This window comes from Papio anubis, chromosome 16 (genome assembly GCF_008728515.1).
Source record: "Papio anubis isolate 15944 chromosome 16, Panubis1.0, whole genome shotgun sequence".
Classification (NCBI taxonomy): domain Eukaryota; kingdom Metazoa; phylum Chordata; class Mammalia; order Primates; family Cercopithecidae; genus Papio; species Papio anubis.
In genome coordinates, this window is record NC_044991.1 from 38,350,098 (window position 1) to 38,376,476 (window position 26,379).

The 26,379-nt window shown below is 39.5% G+C and overlaps 2 protein-coding genes across 8 annotated transcripts in view; one reads left to right on the forward strand and one right to left on the reverse strand.

The window, feature by feature from the left end:
• CFAP61 (cilia and flagella associated protein 61) overlaps positions 1 to 7,542 on the reverse strand; it is a 303,360-nt gene extending 295,818 nt beyond the window's left edge. For 3 of the 5 annotated variants that reach the window (XM_017945056.2, XM_017945053.2, XM_031656524.1), the window contains exons 1-2: positions 7,474 to 7,542; positions 3,376 to 3,526 (exon numbers count right to left, since the gene is read on the reverse strand). In XM_017945056.2, the coding sequence (XP_017800545.1) occupies positions 3,376 to 3,518 (143 nt within the window). In that variant the 5' untranslated portion in view covers positions 3,519 to 3,526; positions 7,474 to 7,542. Of the gene's footprint in view, positions 1 to 3,375; positions 3,527 to 7,403 lie in introns of all 5 variants that reach the window. The other 2 variants (XM_017945054.2, XM_017945057.2) reach the window with 2 other exon arrangements.
• A 33-nt stretch (positions 7,543 to 7,575) lies between these two features.
• CRNKL1 (crooked neck pre-mRNA splicing factor 1) lies at positions 7,576 to 24,575 on the forward strand. 3 transcript variants are annotated; one of them, XM_003905130.4, is made up of 14 exons: positions 7,576 to 7,775; positions 9,420 to 9,572; positions 10,585 to 10,676; positions 11,500 to 11,658; positions 12,063 to 12,229; positions 14,497 to 14,675; positions 16,340 to 16,510; positions 17,682 to 17,873; positions 18,571 to 18,630; positions 19,429 to 19,509; positions 20,370 to 20,609; positions 21,767 to 21,868; positions 22,648 to 22,896; positions 23,859 to 24,575. In XM_003905130.4, exons 1-14 carry the CDS (start codon positions 7,725 to 7,727, stop codon positions 24,024 to 24,026), a joined length of 2,064 nt encoding a protein of 687 aa, XP_003905179.1. In that variant the 5' UTR covers positions 7,576 to 7,724; the 3' UTR covers positions 24,027 to 24,575. The 3 variants fall into 3 exon arrangements, with proteins under 3 accessions (XP_003905179.1, XP_021776978.1, XP_021776979.1); XM_021921286.2 differs by lacking the exon at positions 18,571 to 18,630; XM_021921287.2 differs by lacking the exons at positions 7,576 to 7,775; positions 10,585 to 10,676 and having other exon boundaries at positions 9,460 to 9,572.
• Positions 24,576 to 26,379: the final 1,804 nt, after the last annotated feature.

Here is a 26,379-nt window from a genome sequence, read left to right on the forward strand (position 1 = left end):
ATTTTTCTCTCCATTACTGAAGATATTCTACTATCTTCTGACTACTATTGTCGCTCCTAAGAAATCTATTAGTCTAATCTTTAGTTCTTTGCAGGTAACTTGGCTTTTTTTTTTCCTCTGTTATTTTTCAGATCTTTTTAGTTGTAATGTTTTGCTGTTTCATTATGATGTGTTCAATTGTGGATTTCTGTGTATTTATCCCCTTTGGGATTCACTGAGTTTTCCAGATGTAAGAAGTGGTGCTTTCCAACAATTCTGAAAAACTCTCAGCCATTCTCTCTTCAAATATTCACCCTCTGGCTTCCTATTATCTCCTAAAAGTCTAACTAGACTAGGACTCATGCTTCATTCATATTTTTTCTCTCTCTTTGTGTTGAACTCTAGGTAATTTACTGGTATTGATCCTCCAGCTCGTTACTTCTGTCTTCAACTGTGTCTATGAATGATGTTTAATTCATCTACAGAGCTTTTAATTTCAATTACATTTTAATTTCTAGATGGTTTTTTTCACTTTTGTTTAAACATGATTATTCATTTTTATAATTTTTTACTTTTTTTTTTTTTAAGACAGAGTCTCACTGTGTTGCCCAGGCTGGAGTGCAGTGGTATAATCTCAGCTCACTGAAACCTCGGCCTCCCAAGTTCAAGAGATTCTCCTGCCTCAGCCTCCTGAGTAGCTGGGACTACAGGTATGCACCACCACTCCTGGCTAATTTTTTGTATTTTTGGTAGAGATGGGGTTTCGCCATATAGGCCAGGTTGGTCTCAAACTCCTGACCTCGGGTGATCCGCCCATCTCAGCAACCCAGATTTTTTTAGTCTTTAATCTTTTTTTTTTTTTTTTTTTTTTTGAGACAGAGTCTTGCTCTGTCACCCATGCTGGAGTGCAGTGGTGTGATCTCGGCTCACTGCAACCTCTGCCTCCCGTGTTCAAGTGATTCTCCTGTCTCAGCCTCCCGAGTAGTGGGACTACAGGCATGTGCCACCACACTCAGCTAATTTTTGTATTTTTAGTAGAGATGGGGTTTCACCTGTTGCCCAGGATGGTCTCGATCTCTTGACCTCATGATCTGCCTGCCTTGGCCTCCCAAAGTGCTGGGATTACAGGCATAAGCCACCATGTCTGGCCTTCTTCAATCATCTTTTTAAAATTACCTTTTTATTTTAGACACAGTAAACATAGTTATTTTACATTCATTGTTTAATTTCATATCTGAAGTCTTCGGGAGTTGACTCTCTTATATAATTTCTCTTGTTGGTTCTAATGGTACATGTTTCCTTGTGTATTTATGATTTTTGACTGTGAGTTCATACTCTTTGCAACTTTATCTGGGGTTATTATTTGGAGTCTGAGCTGAAGCTGCATCCCTTCACACTTGATTTGCGTTTATGTCAGTGTCCTGGACACACTACTAGCCTGTGACCATTTTTAATTAAATTCTTTCCTTCAAGTTTTTTTTTGGACCACACAAATAATTAACATGGATCTCAAATCAGTGTGTGCTTATGAGTTCTCAGAAGAGACTTTATCCCCCTCTATTCCATGCTGAGGCTGAGTGAGCCCTCACTGTCCATTTGTATTTAGTGGGTTATATCTTCTTCATCCCTACAATGAACATCCCAATTTTATACAAAGGGGTCACATGCTCTGCCTCCTTAGGCGGAGGGAGTAGTTACCTTCCGTTCTTTGCAAAGCTATCAAAACAGAAATATGAAGTTGCTATTAATAGAATGTGGCAAAAATCCTCAAGGACAAAGCTAGCATTGGTTCCTATTTACCTAAGGAAGTTTCCGATTTCAATTTGATAATGTTCCCTACACAGTCCTTAGCTTTTGTGTGTATCAACATTTTAGTTGTTTCCATCCAATGGACATCTTTAAGGTACTTAGTCCACCATAACGCCAAAAAATAAAATCATTTCATTGGTATATCTATTTTTTAAGCATTTTATAACTACTGTCCTACTGCCCTCTAGTAAAATTGTGCCAATTTATAATTACATTCATCAGGGGGGTAATTAGAAACTACAAACTTTAATGTCTTAGGCTGGCCTTAGCTTAAACATTTCAACTGTATTTGATATGAAGCTTTATGAAATTCAAAATATTAGGATATTTAATATTTTCAATAAAAATAATGAGGAACAGGGTTGGGCGCGGTAGCTCACGCCTGTAATCCAAAGACCTTGGGAGGCCAAGGCAGGCAGATCACTTGAGGCCAGGAGTTCAAAACCAGCCTGGCCAACATTATGAAACCTAGTCTCTACTAAAAAAAAAAAAAAAAAAAAAATAGCTTGGCATGGTGGCATGCACCTGTAGTCCCTGCTACTCTGGAGGCTGAGGCAGGAGAATCTCTTGAACCCAGGAGGCGGAGATTGCAGTGAGCCAAGATTGCACCACTGCACCCCAGATCTGGGCAACAGAGCAAGACTCTGTCTCAAAAAATAAATTAATTAATTAAATAATGAGGAAAAGATTCAAGGATATTTATATTCTGGCACCCACAGAAGGTCTATAAACAAACAAAACAGAGAGAAAAAAGATCTTTTAAGGAACAAATCTATACATATTTTAAAGTTCAGAAGAACATTCTAACAGCAGTGGCTGTGAACAAATCCAGGTTTCCAATAGTACTGCTTGACCCTGGGCCAGCCTCCCATTCTCATCTGTGAGATGGACATGATACTGCCCACCTCAGAGAAGTGTCAGAACAATTAAATAACATAATGTTGGCAAAGCACAGAGCCTGACACAAACTAATTTCTCAAAATCTGGCAGTTAATATGATTAACTTGTTCTAAGTGACTCCACTAGTGAGTGAGGCAGCTGAGATTTGAACCAAATTTGTTTGAATCCAAAGCCCATGAGAAACCTTTTTGATTTGCATGTTGTTATAGGAAATGGGGATTTGTTGTTCCCAGAGATTTCTTGCTACGTGTTTTTTCACTGGGCAGTGAGCTACCCATTTTCTCACAATAAGCCCCATAAAGACAAAAAGGTAGGATCCTTTTCTGGCATGTCATAAAATTGATGAACCATCTTTTTTTTTTTTTTTTAATTGAGACAGGGGCCCACTCTGTCATCCAGGCTGGAGTGCAGTGGCGTGTCTTGGCTCACTGCAGCCTCTGCCTCCTGTGTTCAAGTAACTCTCATACCTCAGCCTCCCGAGCAGCTGGGATTACAGGCATGTGCCACCACACCCAATTATTGTATTTTTAATAAAGAAGAGGTTTCGCCATGTTGGCCAGGCTGGTCTTGAACTCCTGGCCTCAGGTGATTCGCCTGCCTTGGCCTCTCAAAATGCTGGGATTACAGGTATGGGCCATTGCGCCCAACCAAAATTGTGAACATTCTTGAACTTAGTTATGTACTTACAGAAGATAGATGATATTTAGCTTCCCAAACAGCTTGCAGGTAAATTTTCTAATAAGGCTTTTGATACAATAAATATCCTGTGATTCTGTTCTTCGGCAATGAACGACTTCTACCTTTCCTCTTGGAGATGTGAGTACTGACATTTTTTATCCTGTCCCCAAAAGAGAGAAAAAAGTCCACTATTAATCTGATATGACAAGCCAGTTTGGTTATAACATGCACAAAATTGGACATTAATTCAATTTCCATATGGTCAGAATGAACATGGTGTGAGAATGCTGGTGTGACACGTTTTCCCCTGGGTGTAGTCTGTGACACTGTCACTGCAAACCAGCTGACGTTCCTCCATAGGAGAATGAAGTTTCTGAGAACGGGCCTGTTTAGAAGTTTCTGCAATTATATTCTTTGTTTCCAACAAAGCTGCTAAAAAAATTCTAACAATAGAATTGGAAAAACATTGAAAGGAATTATTTACGGATTCAGGGTCCGCTTATATTTAATCGGCCACGATGGCATGTGGTAAAGAGTTACTGGGGAAATATTGACAGCTGCTGCCTATGTTCTTAGTTCTCCAAACTGGAGCCCTGAAGGTCAGCAGTCTTGAGAGATATTTTGAGACCAAAAACATTCCGTAGTTAAGAGTAGGAAATGCTCGCAATAGGCTTCCTGAAGGGCCACCAGGCCCATTAACATCTTTGAGAGGTTCCATAATAAAGCAACTTGTTTTCTTTGTATAACCCAGCCTTTCCCACACTCTTTTGGAACAGAATCTCTAATGACAGCAACAGTGGAGAATCTACTGTTCCAGACGGACACTTTGGGAAATGCTGTTGACAAAAACAGTAGGTCACGAAATGATTTCAATTTCTCTCTCATTGTCTCAATTTCTGTAAGTCTCTCTTTCTTCTCTCTTTCCCTCCCTTCTTTCCTTCGGAGGGAAAACCATTTTATTATATACTAGCCAGTGAGCTCAAAACACGGAAAACAATGAAGGAGAAATTAATAATGTCTAGACTCCTATCAAAGCTAGCCATAAATATTGTCATTCCTTGTTTTGTTTTCAAATTGAAAGCAAAATTGGAATGAGACATCTTGTTTGTGAAACATATAAACTAATGCTACAAGTATATAAAAATTCTGAACAAAATAAGAAAGTATAATTAATTACATAACTGAATTTGGTAACAAGAAAAGAAGAAAGAAAGCGAGCAAGGGAAATTCTCCAACCAGGTGGCAATGATGTGAGCAGTACCTCAGGAAGTGATCAGATCTGACACAGGTTTCAGGGGTAGAATGGACCTCACTCCAAACAGAGAATTAAAAAATTAAACCATGCATCTACCTGGAACTTTGGAAGGGCCGCTCGGTAAGCAAGGGGGCTAGAAAAATTAAACTCACCAGCCCAAGAAAGTGACAAGCTTTCTCTACGCGAAGCTCTACGTAGAAAACAAAACAAAAATACTGCTGAGAAGTCCAAATTCTAGACTAAAGTGGGTATGGCATTCTAGTCCACATAATCTGTGTATTGTGGAAGTCACCAAGAACTTTAGATGATAGACTCTGAAACAGACTATAAACTAAGTATGTTTATAATAAAAAAATATAGAAAGAGAAAAGTCATGAAAAGAGAACAGGTCATTATTTTAAAAAGAACAGAACCTTAAAAAATGAAATATGTGGTTATTGAAATTTAAACTAAGAGGATGGATTAAAAACAGAGAAGAATAAAGAAAATAAACTGGAAGATACTTATGAATAAATTATCTAGAAAGAAGCATACAGAAATAGAAAATACAGAATTCAGTCAAGATATACGTAAGACAGAATGAAAAACATCTGTCTCATGGGAATTCCAAAAAGAATAAATGAAACATTTGAAAATAATTGCTAATTATTTTTAGTATTGATGAAAGGCATGAACCTTCAGTTCAGAGAAGAAAATACAAAGAAACTCCAAATATATAGTAGTAAAACTACAAAACCCTAAAAACAGAAAACTTTAAAGGAAACTGACAAAAGACAGACTGTCTATGAAAAAATAATTAGACTGACAGAATATTTCTCATCAGCAACATTAGACGCCAGTAGCATAGGGGTTAGCAAACTTCTGTAAAAGGCCAGAGAATAAATACATTAAGCTTTATGAGCCACATGTTGTCTACACAACTATTCAACTCTGCCATTGTAGCACAGTAACAACCAGAGACAACATCAGCACAAATGAGCATGAATGTATTCCTGTAATTTTTTTCAAATGTTTAAAATGTAAACTACATATAAAGTTTAATGTAAAATACGTGTGTGTGTGTGTGTGTGTGCGCATCCCTAGCTCACTCACAGTCCATACAAAATAGTCAATGGGCTGAATTTAGTCTATGGGCCATAATTTTCTAACTGCTAGAATAGTGTTTTAAAAATATAAAGCGAAAAATAACCATTAACCTAGACTGATAAACCAAGCTAAACAATCCCTTGAAAATGAAGATAAAATAAAGACAATTTCATGCAAAGACTGAAAGAAATTCAAAGAATCTTGTAGAAAGAACTAGGAGATGGTATATTCTTTGAAGAATAAAGTTAAAATCAGAAAGAAGTGGGATGAAAGATTAAATGCTGGGAAATAAAGTAAACACGAATGTGTATCTACAAAAGCATTGATGGCAAAAAGTAAGAAGGATAATACATTTTTCCTTAAAAAAAAAAAAGAGAGATGAACTGAATTGCCAGACAACAAAAATGAGAGATAAAAGGATGGTGATCAGAAGCAAAGTATTCTAACATGCTTGTACGTTTGAGCAAAGGCAACAGATGATTAAATCAATGATTCATTTGGCAAATCAATTGTTTACAGTTACACATTTAAGGAAAATCACTTCAAAGAAACATCTTTTTAATATATTTTATTTTGTTAGGTGGCTTTACGAAAGTGATATAAAATCTTCTCTATTTAAATTTTGAAAAGTGAGATCAAATATCTAAATAATATGGTTAATAAAAAGTTATGGCAAAAATACTGATGTTGGTTATAACTGCAGTTCTAGAAATCTGCATAAATCTTTTTTTGAAAGCAATAGCTGCATTGGTAGACGTGATATTACTACATACACAATATATATTTTCCCCAAAAACCAAAAGAGCCTTGCAACTATGAAAATTATTCTAACAAATGTGCTGCCAAGTCGTGTCATTGTACATTTGTCCAAACTCATAGAATGTACAGCACCAGGAGTGAACCCCAACATGAACTACGAACTTTGAGTGATAATGATGTGTCAATGTAGGTTCATGATTGTAACAAATGTACCGCTCTGGTGGAGGATATTTTTGAGAGTTGGAGGCTGTTAAAGTGGGGAAGAGGTATAATAATTGATAGCAGGAAGCTGTTGAGGGGGGGAATCTCTGTGCCTTCCACTTAATTTTGTTGTGAACCTAAAACTTCTCTAAAAATTTGTCTATTAAAAAAATTCTTTTAACTTTTGCTTAATTTTTCCGTTTTTGAGGGCAGGTTAAGTATTATAATAGCTACATTTACTGAGCATTTGTCTTTAATCCTAGTGAAACAGATGTTATTACCCTTGTTTTATAGTTGAGGACACTGAGGCTAAGAAAATTTGAGTAATTAAGGCACACACAGAATTTAAACATATTTCTTGTCACAAGACTGAGTTGTTTTCTAGTTACTCTATTTTTTACTTTCATTTTGTCCTAATATCTGGCTTCTAAGTACCTTCTGTTATTTTTAATTCCAAGCCTTAGAGTTAATTATTTGGGCACAACTGTCCAGATACCAGAAACGAGGGGGCGTGGACCCAGAGACTACAAGACCTAGAATGCAATGCAGAGCCAGACAGCCTAAAAGGGCGGCAGCTCGCCCCTTCGCATACTGGGAATGGTAGTTTCCTCGCTCTCCCTTCGTCCCCCGCCCCTCGAGCATCCAGATTGGAGCTTCGACCCTACTCCCTTGCAGGGCGCCACGGCTAGACAGAGCCTCTCTTCCTTGCCTGGTCATCCCAGTTCTGGAGGCTGACCTGGGGATACGCCCTTGACGCCCTGAACCGCAGTCCTCGCGTCGCTGCTAGTCAGGCCGGCGCTACCCACCTCACGCGCAGCTCCAGGACGCCGCACTCCGCGCGCTGTTGTAAGGAGGACGCGCAGCCTGGTCCCCATGGAAACGGTGCCACGTCCGTCACGGCGCATGCGAGAGGTCAAAGGTCAGCCTGGCGAGTTCCGCTTCCGATTCCGGGATCCTGTTTGTTGTCGGAAAGTTTTGTGGTTTCGGTGAGCTCTCAGACCGCGGATTTCTAGCTTTCGTGCGGGGGACAGGTGCCCCGAGGTCCGCTGCTGCAGACATGGCGGCCTCCACCGCGGCCGGGAAACAGCGGATTCCCAAAGTGGCCAAGGTAGGCGATCGCGAGGGGCCTTGTGGGAGGTGGCCCAGGAGAGGGGCATCCCTCAGCCCTGGGGGTGCCCCGGGCGGGAGACAGTGTTCCCGCCGGGGAGAAGGCTCACCCTGAGAGATGGAGAGGAAGGGTCAGCTGGTGGTGGGGCGCGGGCTCTTGTCATCGCGGAGCACGATGGGGTGGTTTTGCTGGGAGGAGGAGTGGAGTGGTTCAGTGAAGATTTACTGACCCAGGCACTGCACTGGGCGCTGGGAAGCTACGCTCGGACGCTGGCCAGAAGCAGTACTCAAAACACGAGTGTGTGTATGAAGATGATCTTGCCAGATGTTACTGAGAGGCAAAGTAGAATATGCCATGGGCGTGAATAAGGGGGTCGTATGAAGGGTTCCTGAAAGTAAATTTTGCTGAGGAAATGACCTTTAAGCTGAGACTTGAAGACTGAATAGGAGTTAGCCCAGCTGACAGCGGAGGGTGAGAGTAGACGGCAGGAGTAGTATAGTATCATAAGTTAATTAAACAGTAGATTTACTATCTGGTATTTCCCTCGATAGCTGATACTTACGAAGTGCTTAATATGTGTCAGAATTTGTCTGAAGCCTTTACAGATATCCTCCCTCCAGTCTTTCTTGAGCCCAGATGACTCTCTTGAACTGGACCTTTACATAACTATTTGTCTGACTCGCAAAAGTAATGCATGTAGAGCAAGTAACACTGTGTCTGGCACTTAGTGCTTATTAAATATGAGCTATCACTATTATCATTACTCCACACGTGGCATTAAATAACAATTTTTATAATTCAGCTACGTACACTTTTATTGGGCATCACCGGTCCAATGGAAATACAGTGCATGGCACATATGAAATTTTAAATTTTCTCCTATCTACATTAAAAAGTAAAAGCAAAGCAAAAAAAGTGACATTAATTTTGATAATATATATTTTATTTGAACTAATGTATCCAAAATATTATAATTTCAACATGTAATTGGTATAAAAACTGTGAGATAGTTTGTTCTTTTTTTCATACTTCATCTTCAAAACCAGTGTGTATTTTACATTTACAGTCCACCTCAATTTGTGCTCACCACATGTGACTCATAGCTACTGTGTTGGACAGCACAGCTCTAAGCTACGTTAGACTGTAAACTTCTAAGACCTCAAGAAACTTACAGCCTAATGATGGGAACTTATTGAATAGTGCCTTTGACTTGAGGTTCCGTGAAAAACCATACCCACTTTTCCACCAGGGGCATTAAATAAGTTGAAGAATTCTGCAAATGCAGGTGATAATGCTATTAATAAGATGTGCTACTCATCTTGATAAACCCTCTGGTCAGAATTTTACCTACACCGCCTCAAAGTTTATTATTATACTCATCTAAAAGGGAAAACTTGGTATTATTTTTGCCACCTTTTTCTCTTGAGACTTTTACCTGTGGCTTTGTAGTAGATACCATGAATAAGAGAGAAAGCATAGTATTTTTTTTTCTTTTTAGTCTCATGGAGGAATGGGAACATGTCATACAAAGAGAGCATCTTGTGATAATACTAATGAAGTTCATATCCTAAAAAATGTATGTTTGTTTCTTAAACCTCGTGTGAAGAGCATCTACTAAAAATAGAAATGTCTTGTTCTTAAAAGGTGAAAAACAAAGCCCCGGCCGAGGTACAGATAACTGCTGAACAACTCTTAAGAGAGGCTAAAGAAAGAGAACTTGAGCTTCTTCCACCTCCACCTCAACAGAAGATCACAGATGAAGAAGAATTAAATGATTATAAACTAAGGAAAAGGAAGGTCAGTCAGTGTGGTATCTTTCAGTCCACTAATTGTTAAGAGTGTATCAGTCAGAGTTTGAAAAGCTGGTTGGATTCTGTAGGGCAAGATGAGGTTAGTGTTCCTAGACACATGAATAATGTCCTTCTGGTTACCAGATAACAGCATTTTTCTGAACTATATAAAATATGCCTTGAGTTGTCTGGTTAAAGTATAAAACAACTGAATCTGCATAATTTTTGGTACTGAATCAAAAATGGGTGGAAGTTTAGCAGGTGAAACAACAGACAACTGGAAGAGAGTATGCTTAGTAAGGCTGGACTGTGTACTTCTGTCTATACCACCTTCTGTGTTAAGAAATGAGATCTGGCCGGGCACTGTGGCTCATGCCTGTAATCCCAGCACTTTGGGAGGCCAAGGTGGGCTGATCACCTGAGGTCAGGAGTTTGAGACCAGCCTGACCAAAATGGTGAAACCTCATCTTTACTAAAAATACAAAAATTAGCCAGGCGTGGTGGCAAGTGCCTGTAATCCTAGCTATTCAGGAGGCTGACATGAGAATCGTAGGAACTCAGGACGCAGAGTCTGCAGTGAGCCGAGATCATGCCACTGCACTCCGACCTGGGCGACAGAGCGAGATTTTGTCTCAAAAAAAAAGAAAAGAAAGGAAAAGGAATTGAGATCTGCAAAAGGACTATGAGAAGACTTTGGGATCTGATTTGACCTCTTCACTCTAGAATGTGGGACTGTTTTAAAGCATGAATTCTGTTATATATGAAATTCTACCAGAGGACTTACGGGTAATAGTCAAAATATTTTTTATTAGGGACAAGCATAGACTCTTTTAAAGTATCAGTTAGTTGATTGTAATCTTCTGTAGTGGATTTCTTATTCCTCAAGGATTCCAGGATGTAATTTCTCTTAAATATGAACAAAATGAATAACCAGTTTAGTACAAGACTTAAAATAGACCAAGGGTGCTGTCATTTTTAGTCATTTGCCCTTTGACTTGACCCTTTTTGCCTTCTTCCAGACTTTTGAAGATAACATAAGAAAAAACAGGACTGTAATTAGTAACTGGATAAAATACGCACAATGGGAAGAAAGCCTAAAGGAGATTCAGAGGTAAAATTGCTGAAAGTGTAGTTTTGTGTATAATGATTCATAGGTTAACAGATACCAAAAAGAAAAGAAGAAAAAGTTAAAGCACAGATAAAAGATTGTGCCTCGGGTAGAAATTGTCAACTATGGTTCCATGAAACCCTAGGGTTCCCTTGAGAGCCTCAAGAGCACTGGGGTAGAATAGTCCCGAAGGGAGGGGCGGGAGAGACTTTACAGATTGATCTTGTCAGCTGTAGCTAAAGTAGCACAATTTCATCTGCTTTCTATATTTTGAGATTTTTTTTTTTTAATTTTTAGCTGAAAACCAATGGCCAAAAAAATAAAAATTGCAGTCTGGCCCTTCCTGTTGTCTCGCTTTCTGCATTCTCCCCTCATACCTCCTTCCCCCGCTGCGCCTGTGTACGTGCCACTCCCTGAATATATCATGTCTCCTTATTGTGAGGCTTGGCTGTTCTCCTTGCCTGGAATGAGCACCCCCTCCACACCAACCTTAGTTTCCTGGAAAATTGGAACTTTCCTCAAGTTCTTGTTTCTAGAGTTACCTACTACTTAGCCTTTTCCACCAGACATTTTCATTTCTTCCTCTCTGCTTCCTGTGCAGATCTTGACTATAACATAAATCACATTGCATTATAATTGCATGCATGTCTTTCTATAAGACTTTGTAAGGTACTTGAGAGCATTGTATCTTTTCATCATCTTATGCCCAGAACCTGGCTCATGGTAGACACCTAATAAAACATCAGGGCATTACAGATAGTGTAAAATAACCGCTGCATGTGTTGTCTACACTACTTTTGATGCCCTGCAAATCTTGCTTCTTAAGGGCTCGATCCATATACGAGCGTGCTTTAGATGTAGACTATCGAAATATTACACTGTGGCTGAAATATGCAGAAATGGAGATGAAGAATCGCCAAGTCAACCATGCTCGAAATATCTGGGACCGGGCCATAACAACGCTGCCTCGAGTCAATCAGTTCTGGTAAGTTTCTGATAAAACAGCCTTTTGTAGACTAGAAAAGTTCCACATTTTCTGTATTTATTTTATTTACATGATGATAGTTTAATTTTACATCCTACTTTTTCTTTAAACATAAATGCTTTTTAATGTCCCATAGTCTGTTAAGTCATAATTGTGATGTTCTACAGCTATGTAATCAAAACTAAAATTTTGGTTGCAATCTTTGTTCATAAGCTTCTTGTTGAACTAGGCAACTTTTAATAAAAAATCTTTTTTTCCAATGGTTCACGCTTTTTCAGATTTATATTTCAATAACAAAACATGTTCGATTTAACCTTTAAGAAAGATAAAATCTTAAATCTTCTTCCCATTCAACAATGGGAGAACTAAACCACAGCAGATATTTTCGGGTGATTTTGTTAAAGGTACAAGTACACATACATGGAGGAAATGTTGGGAAACATTGCCGGTGCCCGGCAGGTGTTTGAGCGCTGGATGGAGTGGCAGCCTGAGGAGCAAGCCTGGCACTCCTACATCAACTTTGAACTGAGATACAAAGAGGTGGATCGGGCCCGCACCATTTATGAGCGATATATCCTTTGGACGAGAACTGTGTGGTGCCATGATTGTCCTGGGTGCTGCTGCTCCTGTAGAGGTGTCTCATGGTCAGGACACACAGTCATTGACATCAGACTAGAAGTCAAGAATGCCAGTTTATCAGCTTCCCTATGTTTTGTAGGGAAAGAGATTGGTCAGAATGAAAATTTGTGATCTGGATAATTAGTCTTTTCTAGTGAGAGTTTGGGTTTATTTTATTGTAGTGCTGAAAACTAATGTTTCCTCGTGGAAAATGATATTCCTGGGGGATTGTTTCCAGGACATCAAGGAGATGCCAAAATCGGTGATGCTTAAGTCCCTGATATAAAATGATGTAGTATCTGCATGTAACGTATGCATAGCCCCCCATATAATTGAAATAATCTCTAGATTACTTATACCTAATGTAATGTGAATGTTATGTAAATAATTGTTACTCTGTGTATTTTAAGGTATAATAACCAAAAAAACTACATGTTCAGTATAGAAGCACTTTTTTCTCATGAATACTTTATCTCGGGTTGGTTGAATCTACAGATATGGAACCCATGGCTGGAGGACTAACTGTACTAAGGTTCTGGCTGCCCTTGCCAGTCCTGTTTTTCTAAGGTTTGTGTTGGTCATTACTACCGTTACTGGAGTTCATCAAAGGTTTACTCTTTATTGGCTGTGTGGCTCCAGTGAGTCATTTAACTCCTTTGAGTCTTCGTGTCCTCTTCTTAAAAACAAGAATAAAAACACCTTTGTTGGGCTGTTGTGAAGATTAAATGATACACATGAAAGCACTTTTAGAAACTGAAGTACAGTCATTCCTCATTATTCACAGATTCCATATTAGCAAAATCACATATTTGCTAAAATTTATTTGTAACCCCAAAAATCAGTAATTGTGGCACTTTCACAGTCATTTGTGGACATGCACACAGCATGAAGTCCAGCAAGGCGAGGCTCTGCCTTCTGGTCTTAACCTCGTATAACCATGCCCAGAGCTTGGAGACAGGAAGGGCCAGTGCCATGTAGTGCAAGGAGCTCCGGCCCTGGGGCCAGTTGGGGAGTTTGAATCTGTCAGTGGGGCAGCCTCAGTCCAATCGCTTAACATTTCTGAATCACTTTTCTTACAAAATAATGAAGATAGAATCTGCTAGGATGAGTTCTTTTTAGGATTTAAGATGATCATGAATGTGAGATTGTATATATACATGTTTCCCCTAGGCACAGTGGTTCAATACTCAATAATTAAGTGTTTGCAGTGACTACATAGAACATAACTACCACAAATAATGAGAATCAACTTTACAATGCAGTATTAAGATCTTTTTATTTTTTTACTCTTCTCTCTTTAGGTGACAGTGTTAAGATCTTAATTATGTCTAGTAATTTTAATATTATTAGTTTGACAAAAGCTTTTATAGTACTTGCTATGTGCCAGGCATTATTCTAAGTACTTTACAAATATTGTGGTGTAATCCTCATAACAACCTTGCAGTGTAGGAACTTCTCCATCCTTCAGATGAGGGAGCTGAGGCATGAGAGATTAAGTAGCTTGACTAGGTTCTCACAGGTGCTGATGGGAATAGAATGTGAACCTAGTAGAGCAGCTTCAGAACTGATGCTCTTAACTTCTTTGCCATATTTGAATGTATTATTACTTTGGAAATTAATGATTTATTCAAGGAAGATAGATTGAAATGGCAATTCAAAACTTTCTGCTTTGACTCTAGTTAACAGTTTGCTTTTTATAACATTTTTTCTTAATTATTAGTTCAAGTATTAATATTTTAATATAATTGGTGCCATTTATTGAACAGACCATTATTGACTACTTACAGTGCTATGTTCTTTTGGCCAGAAACAGTGCTAAGGGCTTTACATACATTTTCTCATTTAAAGCTGGCAGTAATCCAGTGAGGCTGGCATTATATTTCCCTGTTTACAAATGAAATAGCTGAGACTTTGACAAGTTTGGTGACTTATCCGAGATCACATGGTTGGTAACCTGGGTTGAGATTTTTCTTTACTTCCAAACTCAAGTTTGTACCCACCACTAAAATCTTAACTAAGCACTGGAGGAAAATAGAGATGAATAAGCATGGCCCTGCTCTCACGGAAGCCACTGTTTAGTTCTACGCTTTTGTGTGTTTTATTCCCCTAAAATTGTAGTTTGAATTGGTGGGGTTTCAGGCTTTGGTATGGTTTTGGTGTTTACTTACCATTTTTTTAAGCCATGCTGTTTTGCCTGGTATTTCCTTAATCCCCTTGCACTTGTCCTTGTGCACCCTGATGTTAAGAACTGGATCAAGTATGCCCGCTTTGAAGAAAAACATGCTTATTTTGCCCACGCACGGAAGGTGTATGAGAGAGCTGTGGAATTCTTTGGAGATGAACATATGGATGAGCACCTGTATGTCGCCTTTGCCAAGTTTGAAGAAAATCAGAAAGAGGTAAGTATACTTAACTTCATTGTACTGTGAAACAGCTTAGCAAAGATTACATTTTGTGCATGGTGAGTTCATTTCCATTTTTTCTTACTGACATATCCCTGGAGATGTTTTCAAAATGCAAAAAACACAACTTCTCGCAGAGAACAGCGTATATATGTGACTAAGCTACAGATGGGAGCTGATTATAGATTGTATTATACCTGTCTTAATTTTATTGTGCTTTGTTTGAAAATTAAGTCTTTTAGTCTGAATGCCCGTAAACTGAGAGCTAGTCTTTTAGCATCCTAAGTAAAGGACTTAACAGATAATAAATGTGGGAAACAAAAAGCATAAAGCCCCAGAACAGAAAACAAAATTTAGAATGGAAATAGACATTGCCCTACAAATAAGATATTTCTTTTTTTCCCTTGTTCCTATGAAAATAGCTCAAATATTGAGAGGCTGAGGCAGGAGGATCACTGGAGGCCAGGAGTTTGAGACCAGCCTGGGCAACATAGTGAGACCCTGTCTCTAAAAAAAAAAAAAATTGAGTGGGCATAGTGGCGCACGCCTACAGTCCCAGCTACTTGGGAAACTGAGGCAGGAGTGTCACCTGAGCCTAGGGGTTTGAGACTACAGTGAGCTATGGTTGTGCCATTGCACTCTAGCCTGGGTGACAGAGCAAGACCCCATTTCTTTAAAAAAAAAAAAAAAAAAGGCAGTTCAAATAATACAGAATTGAGATCCATCCAAATACAGGTTTGAGCATTCCCAGTCTGAAAATCTGAAACTCAAAATGTGAAACTTGTTGAGTGCTGACATGACACTCAAAGGAAATGTTCATTGGAACGTTTCAGACTTTGGGTTTTTGGATTAGGGATGCTGAACCAGTAAGTATAATGCAAATATTCCAAAACTGGGAAAACATCCCAAATCCAAAACATGTCCAGTACCAAATATTTCAGACAAGAGATACTCAGTCTATACAAGGTCTTGCACAGACCATGCTAGGGAGTTCACATTCTGTTCGGGCCAGCAGGAAGCATTAAAAGGTTTTAAGCGGACAGTGATTGGATATGATTTATATTTTAAAGAGAGCCTCTGGCTAATTCATGGAGAATATATGGGGGTGGATGGCAAAAGTGGAACCAGGGGAGACTAGTGAGGAGACTTTTGAAGTGGTCCAGGTAAACAGTGGAGCTTGATGGCTGGGGGCTGGGGACGAGCGAAGGGCTGTGTGGAAGAGATTGAAATGGCAGGGCATGTTGCAAGAGTGAATATGGAGAATGAGGGAAAAAGAGGAATTGAGGATCACCTGAAGGCTTTGGCGTGAGCAAGTATGTGACTGTAGGTTAGGCCTTGCCTACTAAGATTGGGAAGATGGGGAGAGTCCCAGGTTGAGTGGGGAAGAAACAAGCTCAGTTTTGGACCTGTTTGAGATGTGCAGTAGACATCCAATTGGCAGTGTTAGTTAGGTAGACAGTATTAAATGTGGAGCTCAAAGCAGGGTACTGGTCTATCCTGACAGAGATACCTTCAACAAAATGGAGAAAAGCATCTTACTCAGGACATTATGAGGCCTCAAATTCTAACTTATAAGTAATATTTTGGTACATTTACTCTCCTACTTGTGACTGTCATGAGAATATTGTGTTATAGAAGGTAATCATCCTGTCTGCATTTAGTTTGAAAGGGTACGAGTGATTTACAAGTATGCCCTGGACAGAATTTCAAAACAAGATGCCCAAGAACTCTTTAAAAATTATACCATCTTTGAGAAGAAGTTTGGTGATAGGCGGGGTATTGAAGATATCATCGTGAGCAAACGGAGATTCCAGTACGAAGAAGAAGTAAAGGTGAGCGCTGGTGTGGATGGTCAACTCTGCAGATAACCCAAGATGTGCTCATCAATACTAGCAACACTAAGATGAATCATAGCAAGTTAGCACTACCAGTGATTAATCTCTTGATGATGTGCCTGTGATCAACTGGCAGCTATTTCAGACAAGTAGGAGTAAACAAGGCTGATAGAAAAGGCAAGCAAACAACACTTGGATTTGGTCTGCCACTTACATATTGTAAGTTATTTTGTTGATTGCTGACTGTGTGTAGAACTGGAGCAAAAGAAATGTGGACTCCATTCGAGCTCATTGTTGGAAGAAGGTGGAAGAGTCAGAGATTGGTCCAAAAACCTGTTTTGCACATCACCTTTGAGCTTAACTGCCTGAACAAAAGATGTATGCTAGACAGGGTTCCACTGGCATCTCTTTTTCTGTAATGTACTATTTTGATTTCAATTCAAAGAGAATAGCATTTTCCTTCAGTATTCTGCTATGTATTTAAAAATACTCTTGCTTAAAAATTAGCCGGGCGTGGTGGTGGGTGCCTGTAGTCCCAGCTACATGGGCGGCTGAGGCAGGAGAACGGCATGAACCCGGGAGGCGGAGCTTGCAGTGAGCCAAGATTGCGCCACTGCATTCCAGCCTGGGCGACAGAGCCAGACTCCATCTCAAAAATAAAAATAAAAATAAATAAAAAATACTCTTACTTAGTCAAGTTAATTAAGATACCTCCAAGCAAAGGACTAAATCTGTTATTAAATGTGGTGGTAGGTTAGCAAGATATGTGAAAGATGAATTACTGTTAATTGGAAAGGCAAGTTTAACAATTGTGAGCATGATATAATTCTATTGTTGTTACAGACATAATGATACATAGTCACATATTTAAGCAAATGCATTGGTAAGAATAGTCATCTAATTATTGACTATCATGAGAGTGATGACTATAGATGAAGGGGTCCTTGCTGTGGGACACCTGGCCAGTAATCTAACCTCTGTATTCCTGTGTCTTTTCTATTTATGCAGTCTCAGGGATGGTGTTTTTAAAATGAGAGAACATGTAAAATTTAGAAGAAAAGGTGCTAAAATGTAGAGAGTCGGCCTGATGCCTTTTTTCAGCTTGCTTAACCTGGCAAGTGCAGCTCTTGGTTTTGTTTTTTATTTATTAAACTGGTTGTCTTTCTAGGCGAATCCACACAATTACGATGCATGGTTTGATTACTTGCGCTTGGTAGAAAGTGATGCAGAAGCTGAAGCCGTGAGAGAAGTCTATGAAAGGGCCATTGCCAATGTCCCACCCATTCAGGAGAAGAGGCACTGGAAGCGCTACATTTATCTTTGGATCAACTATGCACTCTATGAAGAATTGGAGGCAAAGGTGAAAAAACAGAATTATGTGTCAGCTGTTAATGGTTTCCTCTCCTCTGTATTCACAGCTCACCTATTGTGGATATTTATAATTCTTGAAACAAGGAAATTTAGTTTTAAATTTTTATGGGCTTCTGTTCAAGCCATACAGTTATATGTTCACTCTGCAACATTTTAAACTCTCTGTGCTTGTTATGGCCACACGTGAGGGGCTTTTCTTATTTTGGTTTGATTTTTACTTGAGGCACAACAAGATATCACTTGGAACTTGAAAGAGAACGGTGAACCAGCCCTTAGTTTAATTAAATATAGTTTCCTGGATTTGCTCATTAATAGGGGTAATTATGGCTAGATTATGCATTTTTGCTTTTAGGAAAAATCAAGTGGCATTTTCAGAAATCATTTGTATTAACCTTCTGGGTTTGATCTGAGACTACGAAATGTCTTTGTTTCTTTCTGCCATCAGGCAAAAAGGCTTTCTACAAAGAAGGGCTTAGAGTTTCGTGTCTTGTTGGTGATTCTTAAACTGAAGTTTCATGGCCGTTCATACTTTAGATCATAAATCAGGGTTTGCAAGTAACAACTTGTGAAACATACTCAGTTTTGGGCATGTACATTTTTACTAGTATCAGTAAAATTAGTAACTAGTAAAAGGAGTGTTAGCAGCAGACTTCAGTATTTTGTGAAAATTTCTTATCCTAATACAGGATCCTGAGAGGACAAGACAGGTGTATCAAGCCTCTTTGGAACTAATTCCTCACAAAAAGGTATGTTTGCTCTAAAGTGTTCCATTTCCAACAGGTCAGAATCCTCTTCTGTTACTTGTGAAGTAATTCAGTGAAATAATATTGATTGATAAAATACTTCCCTGACCCACCATGGACAACATAAATAAAACTGAGATACGCGCCTTGCCTCTGAAAACAGCTCACAGTCTAGGTCGGAGGACTGCCTGCATTGACAAACAAAAGAAATTCAGAGAAGGCTCGGTAATTTGAATAGTCTGAGTGGAGGGAGAAAGATTTCCATGCAGAGAGCACACAACATGTGTCGGGGACACAGAGGCAGATTTGTAGGTAACAGTGAGTGTGTGCATGCCCAGATCAGTGTGCCCCTTGTGTAGATGGTTGAGATGTTACCTCTGCCTTGTTTCCCAGCACGAGAAACAAAACGTGTTTCCTTCTGTAGAAGTGCTGACAGAGTTACTTTTCAGAATAGAGGTAGGACATTCTGCCCACATACAAGCATGCCTACAAAACAAAGTCTGTTCTGAGTAGGGGCTACCATGCCGTGCAGTACAGTACGGTATTTGGATCATGATTCTGAGGAGAGGCTACCATGCCAGGCAGTACAGTACAGTATCTGGATCATGGGATGTGGGTTTCTAGCTGTTGTGAAATGAATGTGGTCTTTTTTGCTTGTAAATAAGCAGAGTACATTCCTCTTACTCTGAAGTTTTAGAGAAATAGAATTACCAATGGCCTTGGTTAATTTAAATTTACTTTAATTCAATTTAATTTGGATGAGGCTTTTAAGCTAGATATTTTTGTGCTTTTGTTTTCTAGTTCACATTTGCCAAAATGTGGATACTGTATGCACAGTTTGAAATACGACAGAAGAATCTGTCATTAGCCAGAAGAGCATTGGTAAGTAAAGAAAGGATCAAGATGTCTGATTAAGTTCTATGAGAAAGAAATTAAAGTCTTGGTGCTTGGAAGTTATACAATTCCTACTTTAAAAAGTGACAGAAGTATTATACCCTTATAGCCTGGGACATGTTAGAAAACATGCATCCTCTGTAAAAACACTGACTAATAATGCGTAAATTATTCTTATCACCTGGGGCAAATTACATTTTGTTTCAATATTGGAAACTTCTCTCGCTACCAGTTACTAGATCTTTCCACAGACTAGAATTGGTAATCTGATCCTGTGCAAGCTTTTTGGTGTATTAAATGCACTTTTAATTGTTCTACTTTTTTTTTTCCTTTTTTTTTTTCTTTTCCTGTTTGTTGGTTTTTTTGTTTTTTGTTTTTTGTTTTTGAGACAGGGTCTCGCTCTGTTCCGCAAGCTGGAATGCAGTGGCACAATCTTGGCTCACTGCAAACTCTGCCTCCTGGGCTGAAATAATCCTCCCACGTTGGCCTCTCAGAATACTGCAATTACAGGCATGAGCCACCATGCCTTGTCCTTTTTATTTATAGGAGGTGTTATGCATCTGACATCCATATTCCCTAGGAGATCCTGAGAAACTTTCAAATCTTATTTTATTTAGTTGCCCAAACAATTCTGGAACACTGCCTCTTGCTGAATGAATTAGAGGAGTTTCCTTCAGCCTTTTGTCAAGAACCAGTAAACATTGTGATACCACAGAGGGAAAGAACGGTAGGCCACGTTGACTTTGCAAGATTCTTCCTCAGCAGAGGACAGCCTCTAGGGCAGTGCAATAACTGCACAAATTGAATCCACTACAGTATCACAGTGGTCTGGTTATTTTATTTTCCAGGGAACTTCCATAGGCAAATGTCCAAAAAACAAATTATTTAAAGTTTACATAGAGTTGGAGCTACAGCTTCGAGAATTTGACAGATGCCGGAAGCTTTATGAAAAGTTCCTGGAATTCGGACCTGAAAATTGTACCTCGTGGATTAAATTTGCTGAATTAGAGACAATCCTTGGTGATATTGACAGAGCACGGGCAATCTATGAATTAGCCATCAGTCAGCCACGTTTAGACATGCCAGAGGTGAGCATCTCAAGTCAAATACCATTTTAAGATACTTGTTTAGTCTTACTTTAGATGACCATCTAAATGTGGGTGTATTTTAGAGTATAAAGATGATCTAGCTAACTTAGTCTCTTCTGCTCAGATTAGGCTTGTATGTGGAAAGGTGACTGTCGGGGACAGGGGAAGTACCCCTCCTGTTAGATACCAGAACACAGTAGACATCCAGGATGATGCCCAGGATGAATTGGGATATCGTGGGCGTGGGTGGGTGATGCCCCTCTCCAACAGGGAAACCTAAAGGGGCTGGGGAAGACGCCAGGCAAAGCAGCAGCCAGCAGGCTGGCCCACCTGGAGAACAAGGGGGATGGAGGTGGGAACACATATCCCTGTATTCTCTAAACCAGGATGTCCTTGCAACTACTGTTGTCACTGTCCTGAAAGTCGTCGCCTGCCTTCAGTAGTTAAGCTTGACCCACAAGGTAGCACCAAACCACAGCTAGGACCGATTTGAATCTCACAGGAGCCGTAGAACTCACCCAGTTGTTTTGTTAATCTCATGCACTGACATGACCCCGCATTTAATGGTTTGGCCCCCTGACTGCGTTAAGGCGGAGCTTTGGGTATCACTGAGTTTGTCAGTTGTCCTCAGCTCCTCCACCAGACTGCCAGGTCTCAGGTGTCCAGGCCACGGTTTATTCATCCTTATGCCCTGCCAGGCTGCACCGAGCCAGTGCTCACCTGTTCAGTGAATGCTTGTTGCATTGAACTCTCATAATAACAAAGAGTGTACAGTAGAGGTAAGAACATACATACTGGCTAACCTGGGCCTATTTTCTCTCCGGAAGCTCAACTGCGTGTGGCTGGAATATGAAAGAGTACCTGGGAGATGCTTGGCAAGTTTCTCAGCTCTTGATAAGTCAACCATTTGAAAAACTTCCAAAGAGAATCTCTAAGACTGAATCTAAGGCCCTTTTTCCGTAATCTGAAATTCTAGCCAAGTTTTGGCCAGCTTATAGATACCAATGTTACTTGTCTTATCCACATGTGTTCTTTAGTTGTTCTGTAAAACTCCTATGTTCCTAGATGTAGGTTAGAGTGATACTTAAGCTGTGCTTTGGCTGGGGGCATGCTGCTTTGCAAATGTCAGGACTGACCAATTTACTTGTCTTTCTTAGGTGCTTTGGAAATCATATATTGATTTTGAAATTGAGCAGGAAGAAACGGAAAGAACACGAAACCTTTACCGACGGTTGCTTCAAAGGACGCAGCATGTCAAGGTATCCTTTTGCTTTGTAGATGATCTTTCATTTTGCTTGAATCGGCAGTCCTGAAGAAAATACTCTATTTCTGTATTTTAAGTGTGTGGGGTTTTTTTGTTTTTTGTTTTGTTTTGTTTTGTTTTAAATGACTTCCTTGCTTCTTAAGAGAAACATGAGTCTCAGAGGACTTTCGAATGTTACGTTTATACCAGGTCATTGTTTATGTTGCATGTGAATAGCTTGGGTATCACAAGATTGAGAAAAAGTTAAATTTTTTTTTTTTTTTTTTGAGACAGTCTCACTCTGTCGCTAGGCTGGAAGGCAGTGGCGCAATCTTGGCTTACTGCAACCTCCTCCTCCCGGGTTCAAGCAATTCTCCTGCCTCAGCCTCCTGAGTAGCTGGGAGTAGAGGTGTGCGCCATCACGCCCAAGCTAATTTTTCTATTTTTAGTAGAGATGGGGTCACCTGTTGGCCAGGATGGTCTCAATCTCTTGACCTTGTGATCTGCCCGCCTCAGCCTCCCAAAGTGCTGGAATTACAGGCGTGAGCCACTGCGCCCAGCCAAGTTAAACTCTTTTCAAGAGTTTAAAACTATGTCAGACATTTAACTGTAGAATGTAGAATGACATATTTTCAGTGTTTGTATTGAAGCATATATTCATTGTTTTAATCTGTGAAACACTAGTAATGAACACATCTTTCCAATGTCATTAACTGGGAATTCGCTTTATTATTACTACATTAGTGTCTTCTGAGTGACATGGTTAATTTGGTTCAATAATAACTTTTTTTAAAGGTATGGATCAGCTTTGCTCAGTTTGAGTTGTCTTCAGGAAAAGAAGGAAGTTTGGCTAAATGCAGACAAATTTATGAAGAAGCTAACAAAACCATGCGAAACTGTGAAGAAAAGGAAGAGAGACTTATGCTGCTGGAATCTTGGCGAAGTTTTGAAGAGGAATTTGGAACAGCTTCAGATAAGGAGAGAGTAGACAAACTCATGCCAGAGAAAGTCAAGAAGAGAAGAAAGGTCCAGACGGACGATGGGGTAAGATCTCTGCCCTGGGACTGTTCATCTCACGTCACATGAGTAGAAACACGTCTGACTTTGAAATGTAGACTTTTAAGTGGCATATGTACAATCTTAGAATGGAAGCAGACCACCTGGAGTAGGAGATGGTTGCAATCTGGCTGTTATGGAAACACGGGGTAGAGCATATGGTCCAGTCAGAGGTGGAGAATGAGAAGGGGTTGGCAAAGGTGTTTTGGTGACGATTGAGTCTGGAAACTTCATGAAGTGTGATATTTTTAGAGCATTAAATAGGAAGTCAGCGTGGAGGAAGACAGAAGCGAACTTTCAGATAGCAGCCTATCCAGAGAAGGCTTGTAGGCGATAAGAAGGAGTTTGGTGGGAGTCAGTGAAGGCTGTTTTGCATAAACTGACGTGACCAGATTGCTGGCATCTCATACTGGTAGGCTCAAGGGGCTTAGACTGGAGAAAGAAGACCCATCAGGAAGCAGTTTTTATAAGCTGAGCAAGACATGGAAGCTGGAACTAGAACAGGGCCACAGGGCCTGTTAGAACAGTATTTGGAAAGTGAAATCAGTGACTGATAGGAGGTAAGGATGGGAGGCTAGGGAGTTGGAATAATAATGCACAGATATATGACTTTTGCTACTGGATGAATATTATGTAAAAATCGTTAAACATTTTCTTAAACCTAAGACTGCACAATGTAGTTGGAGACACTGAACATCTTGGTTGGCTGCAGAAGAGCTATGCTTAGATTTTTAGAATTTTTTTTCTACCACTTTAGTTCTCACTGAGCTACAGTTGCTGTTTACTCATTCCCAGTCTTTCAGACCCAGCCCTTGTTCTTTCTGTAGTAGACTTTGATGTTGTTTTGTAAAATGGAGGTAATCCTTCGGATTTCCAGTAAAAAACCTTCATTCTGATATGTGAGTGTATCACCCACGTTTGCTTATCTTTTCATTGTTTTATTTCTGTAGTCTGATGCAGGCTGGGAAGAATACTTTGATTACATCTTTCCAGAAGATGCTGCCAACCAGCCTAACCTCAAACTCCTGGCCATGGCCAAACTGTGGAAGAAACAGCAGCAGGAAAAAGAGGATGCTGAGCACCATCCAGATGAGGACGTCGATGAGAGTGAATCCTGATCTTTTTTTCATATTGACAAATGTTTTGTTATTTTTATAAATTAATTGTTTGGAACTCTTGTGACTCCTGGAAGTTCTTACATATTTCACCAGTAAGAAACTGATTGGTATCTTTGATAGCTACTTTTTAAGTTATTTTTTAAATGCTCTTGGGTTAGCTAGGGGTGGGGATTGCAAGTAAAGGACTTTTTTAACTGCTGGATTTCTTTTTCCAACTGAGTCCAAACTTTTCTAGCGTCTGTCCACATCATGCATTAGAAAATGTAATTAAGGTAATATTCTACAGTAACTTTTCATGTCATAACCATAAAGATAGTTTATGCATTCATCTGAAATGTGTAACTTTTTCGTGTCTTCAGAGTGACAGACTTGAGTTCATTTCCCAGCTCTGCCACTCGTGATTATATAACTTAATTTTCATTTTCCTCATTCACAAAATGGGCCAATACTTTGACAACTCATTTTGAAGATTACATTATAAAAGGAATATACCTGGTGGGTGCATAGTAAGTGCTCAGTAAAGTGTTTGTTCTAAGCCACTTTTAAAAATAGTTTCATTCCTTGTAGAATTAAATGTGAGTGGATTAATTTACCTTACCTTATTACTAGTGGCCAGTTACATTAAGTGCTTTTTAGAACATTATTTGGAAAAAAATTTGCAGTGATTCTATTTCTGAACAAGGTTCAGAAAACATTGTTCACCAAGAGGAATTTAGTCTAATTTCAGTTAGGCACTCATCAGTTCTCCAGAGTGAGTTTGTAATAGCTTGTTCAAAGAATAATGGCTTGTTTACATGTGTGCTATGAAAAATGATGTCCCATGTTCACACAAATTTGGGAAAATCTGGACTAAGACTTAAGTCTCGCTAATCAAATCTCTTTACAGTTAGACTTCTGTACATTATGTATCTCCGGTAGCAATGTTGCTATATTATTTCCCAAACTTAGTGGACAATGGAGTAATTTCTACCTAGAGTACCAGTAAACATCTCCCAGTGTGCTATAGTAGAAAATGTCGGCCGGGCGCGGTGGCTCACGCCTGTAATCCCAGCACTTTGGGAGGCCAAGACGGGCGGATCTCAAGGTCAGGAGATCGAGACCATCCTGGCTAACATGGTGAAACGCCGTCTCTACTAAAAATACAAAAAACTAGCCGGGCGAGGTGGTGGGCGCCTGTAGTCCCAGCTACTTGGGAGGCTGAGGCAGGAGAATGGCGAGAACCCAGGAGGCGGAGCTTGCAGTGAGCCGAGATCGGGCCACCGCACTCCAGCCTGGGCGACTGAGCAAGACTCCGTCTCAAAAAAAAAAAAAAAGAAAATGTCTACTCCTCACTGCTGACATGTTAAACTCACTCTTGGTTTAGAGCACATGTAGAAACACCTAAGGTAGCCCTATGCTAAATAATGAAGAGTAGCACAAGAATGAATATATTTGCTGATATGTTGCTCACATTCTCAAGCAAAAATTTGACTACATTAACCGATCTGAGAGTTTTCCTTTAACCTGGACTGTTTCTCAAGCATATTTTTTCTTTGTTCACTGCCCAAGGACTAGAACTATATTTTTAAGGTTATTTTCCCCTAAAAGGACCTTTAGTAAGCAAACTGATGATTAAATGTGCACATGTCTCATTCACCCAAGGAATAAAGCTACTTCGTAATGTTACTAAATTTTATCTTGAAAATAACATACAGTGTTTAAGGATGGAAGAAAATAGGACTGTTGAGATAAAAGGCAAATCTGTTTTCATCCTGACTGCTTTAGTCACTGGACCAGCATCAGCTGCTGCGGTGTCAGATCACATCTCAAGTAGAGGTCTGCCTAGTGAGTGAGCAGAACATCATCTTAATGAGGCCTTTGGCTCATCCAGTCAGGGAGTGAGATGAAAACAGGTCAGAATGCAAGTGACTTAATCACAGTCTTCTTAGAATTACCTGTTTATGTTGCATGTATGCATAAGAAAAAAATTCTGTCATGTTCCCAAGGTAGAATTGTAATAAGCATGTGCCAGTGTGAAAGCTGGAAGGGAAAAAGCTATTCTCTAACAGGAGAACATATTCACTTCTCTCCCACCCTCAACTCCACCAAAATAAATCCTTTCAATAGTAAAAGTTTAATAATTTCTTGTGGGTTTTTCTTAAGTCTTTCACTAACTGGATATTTTCACATATTACAGAGGATGACACTACACATAAAATACATGGTTGGCCTATGCTATAGTTATATGACCTTTCTTTACGAATTATGTTCTTTTTCCTCTCTAAAAAAAAAAAAATAACCTCAACAGTTTTTGTTTTTTTGGTTTTTTAGAAAGGCAGCATTTAAGTAAAGCATTGTGAAGAGGAGAAAAGAT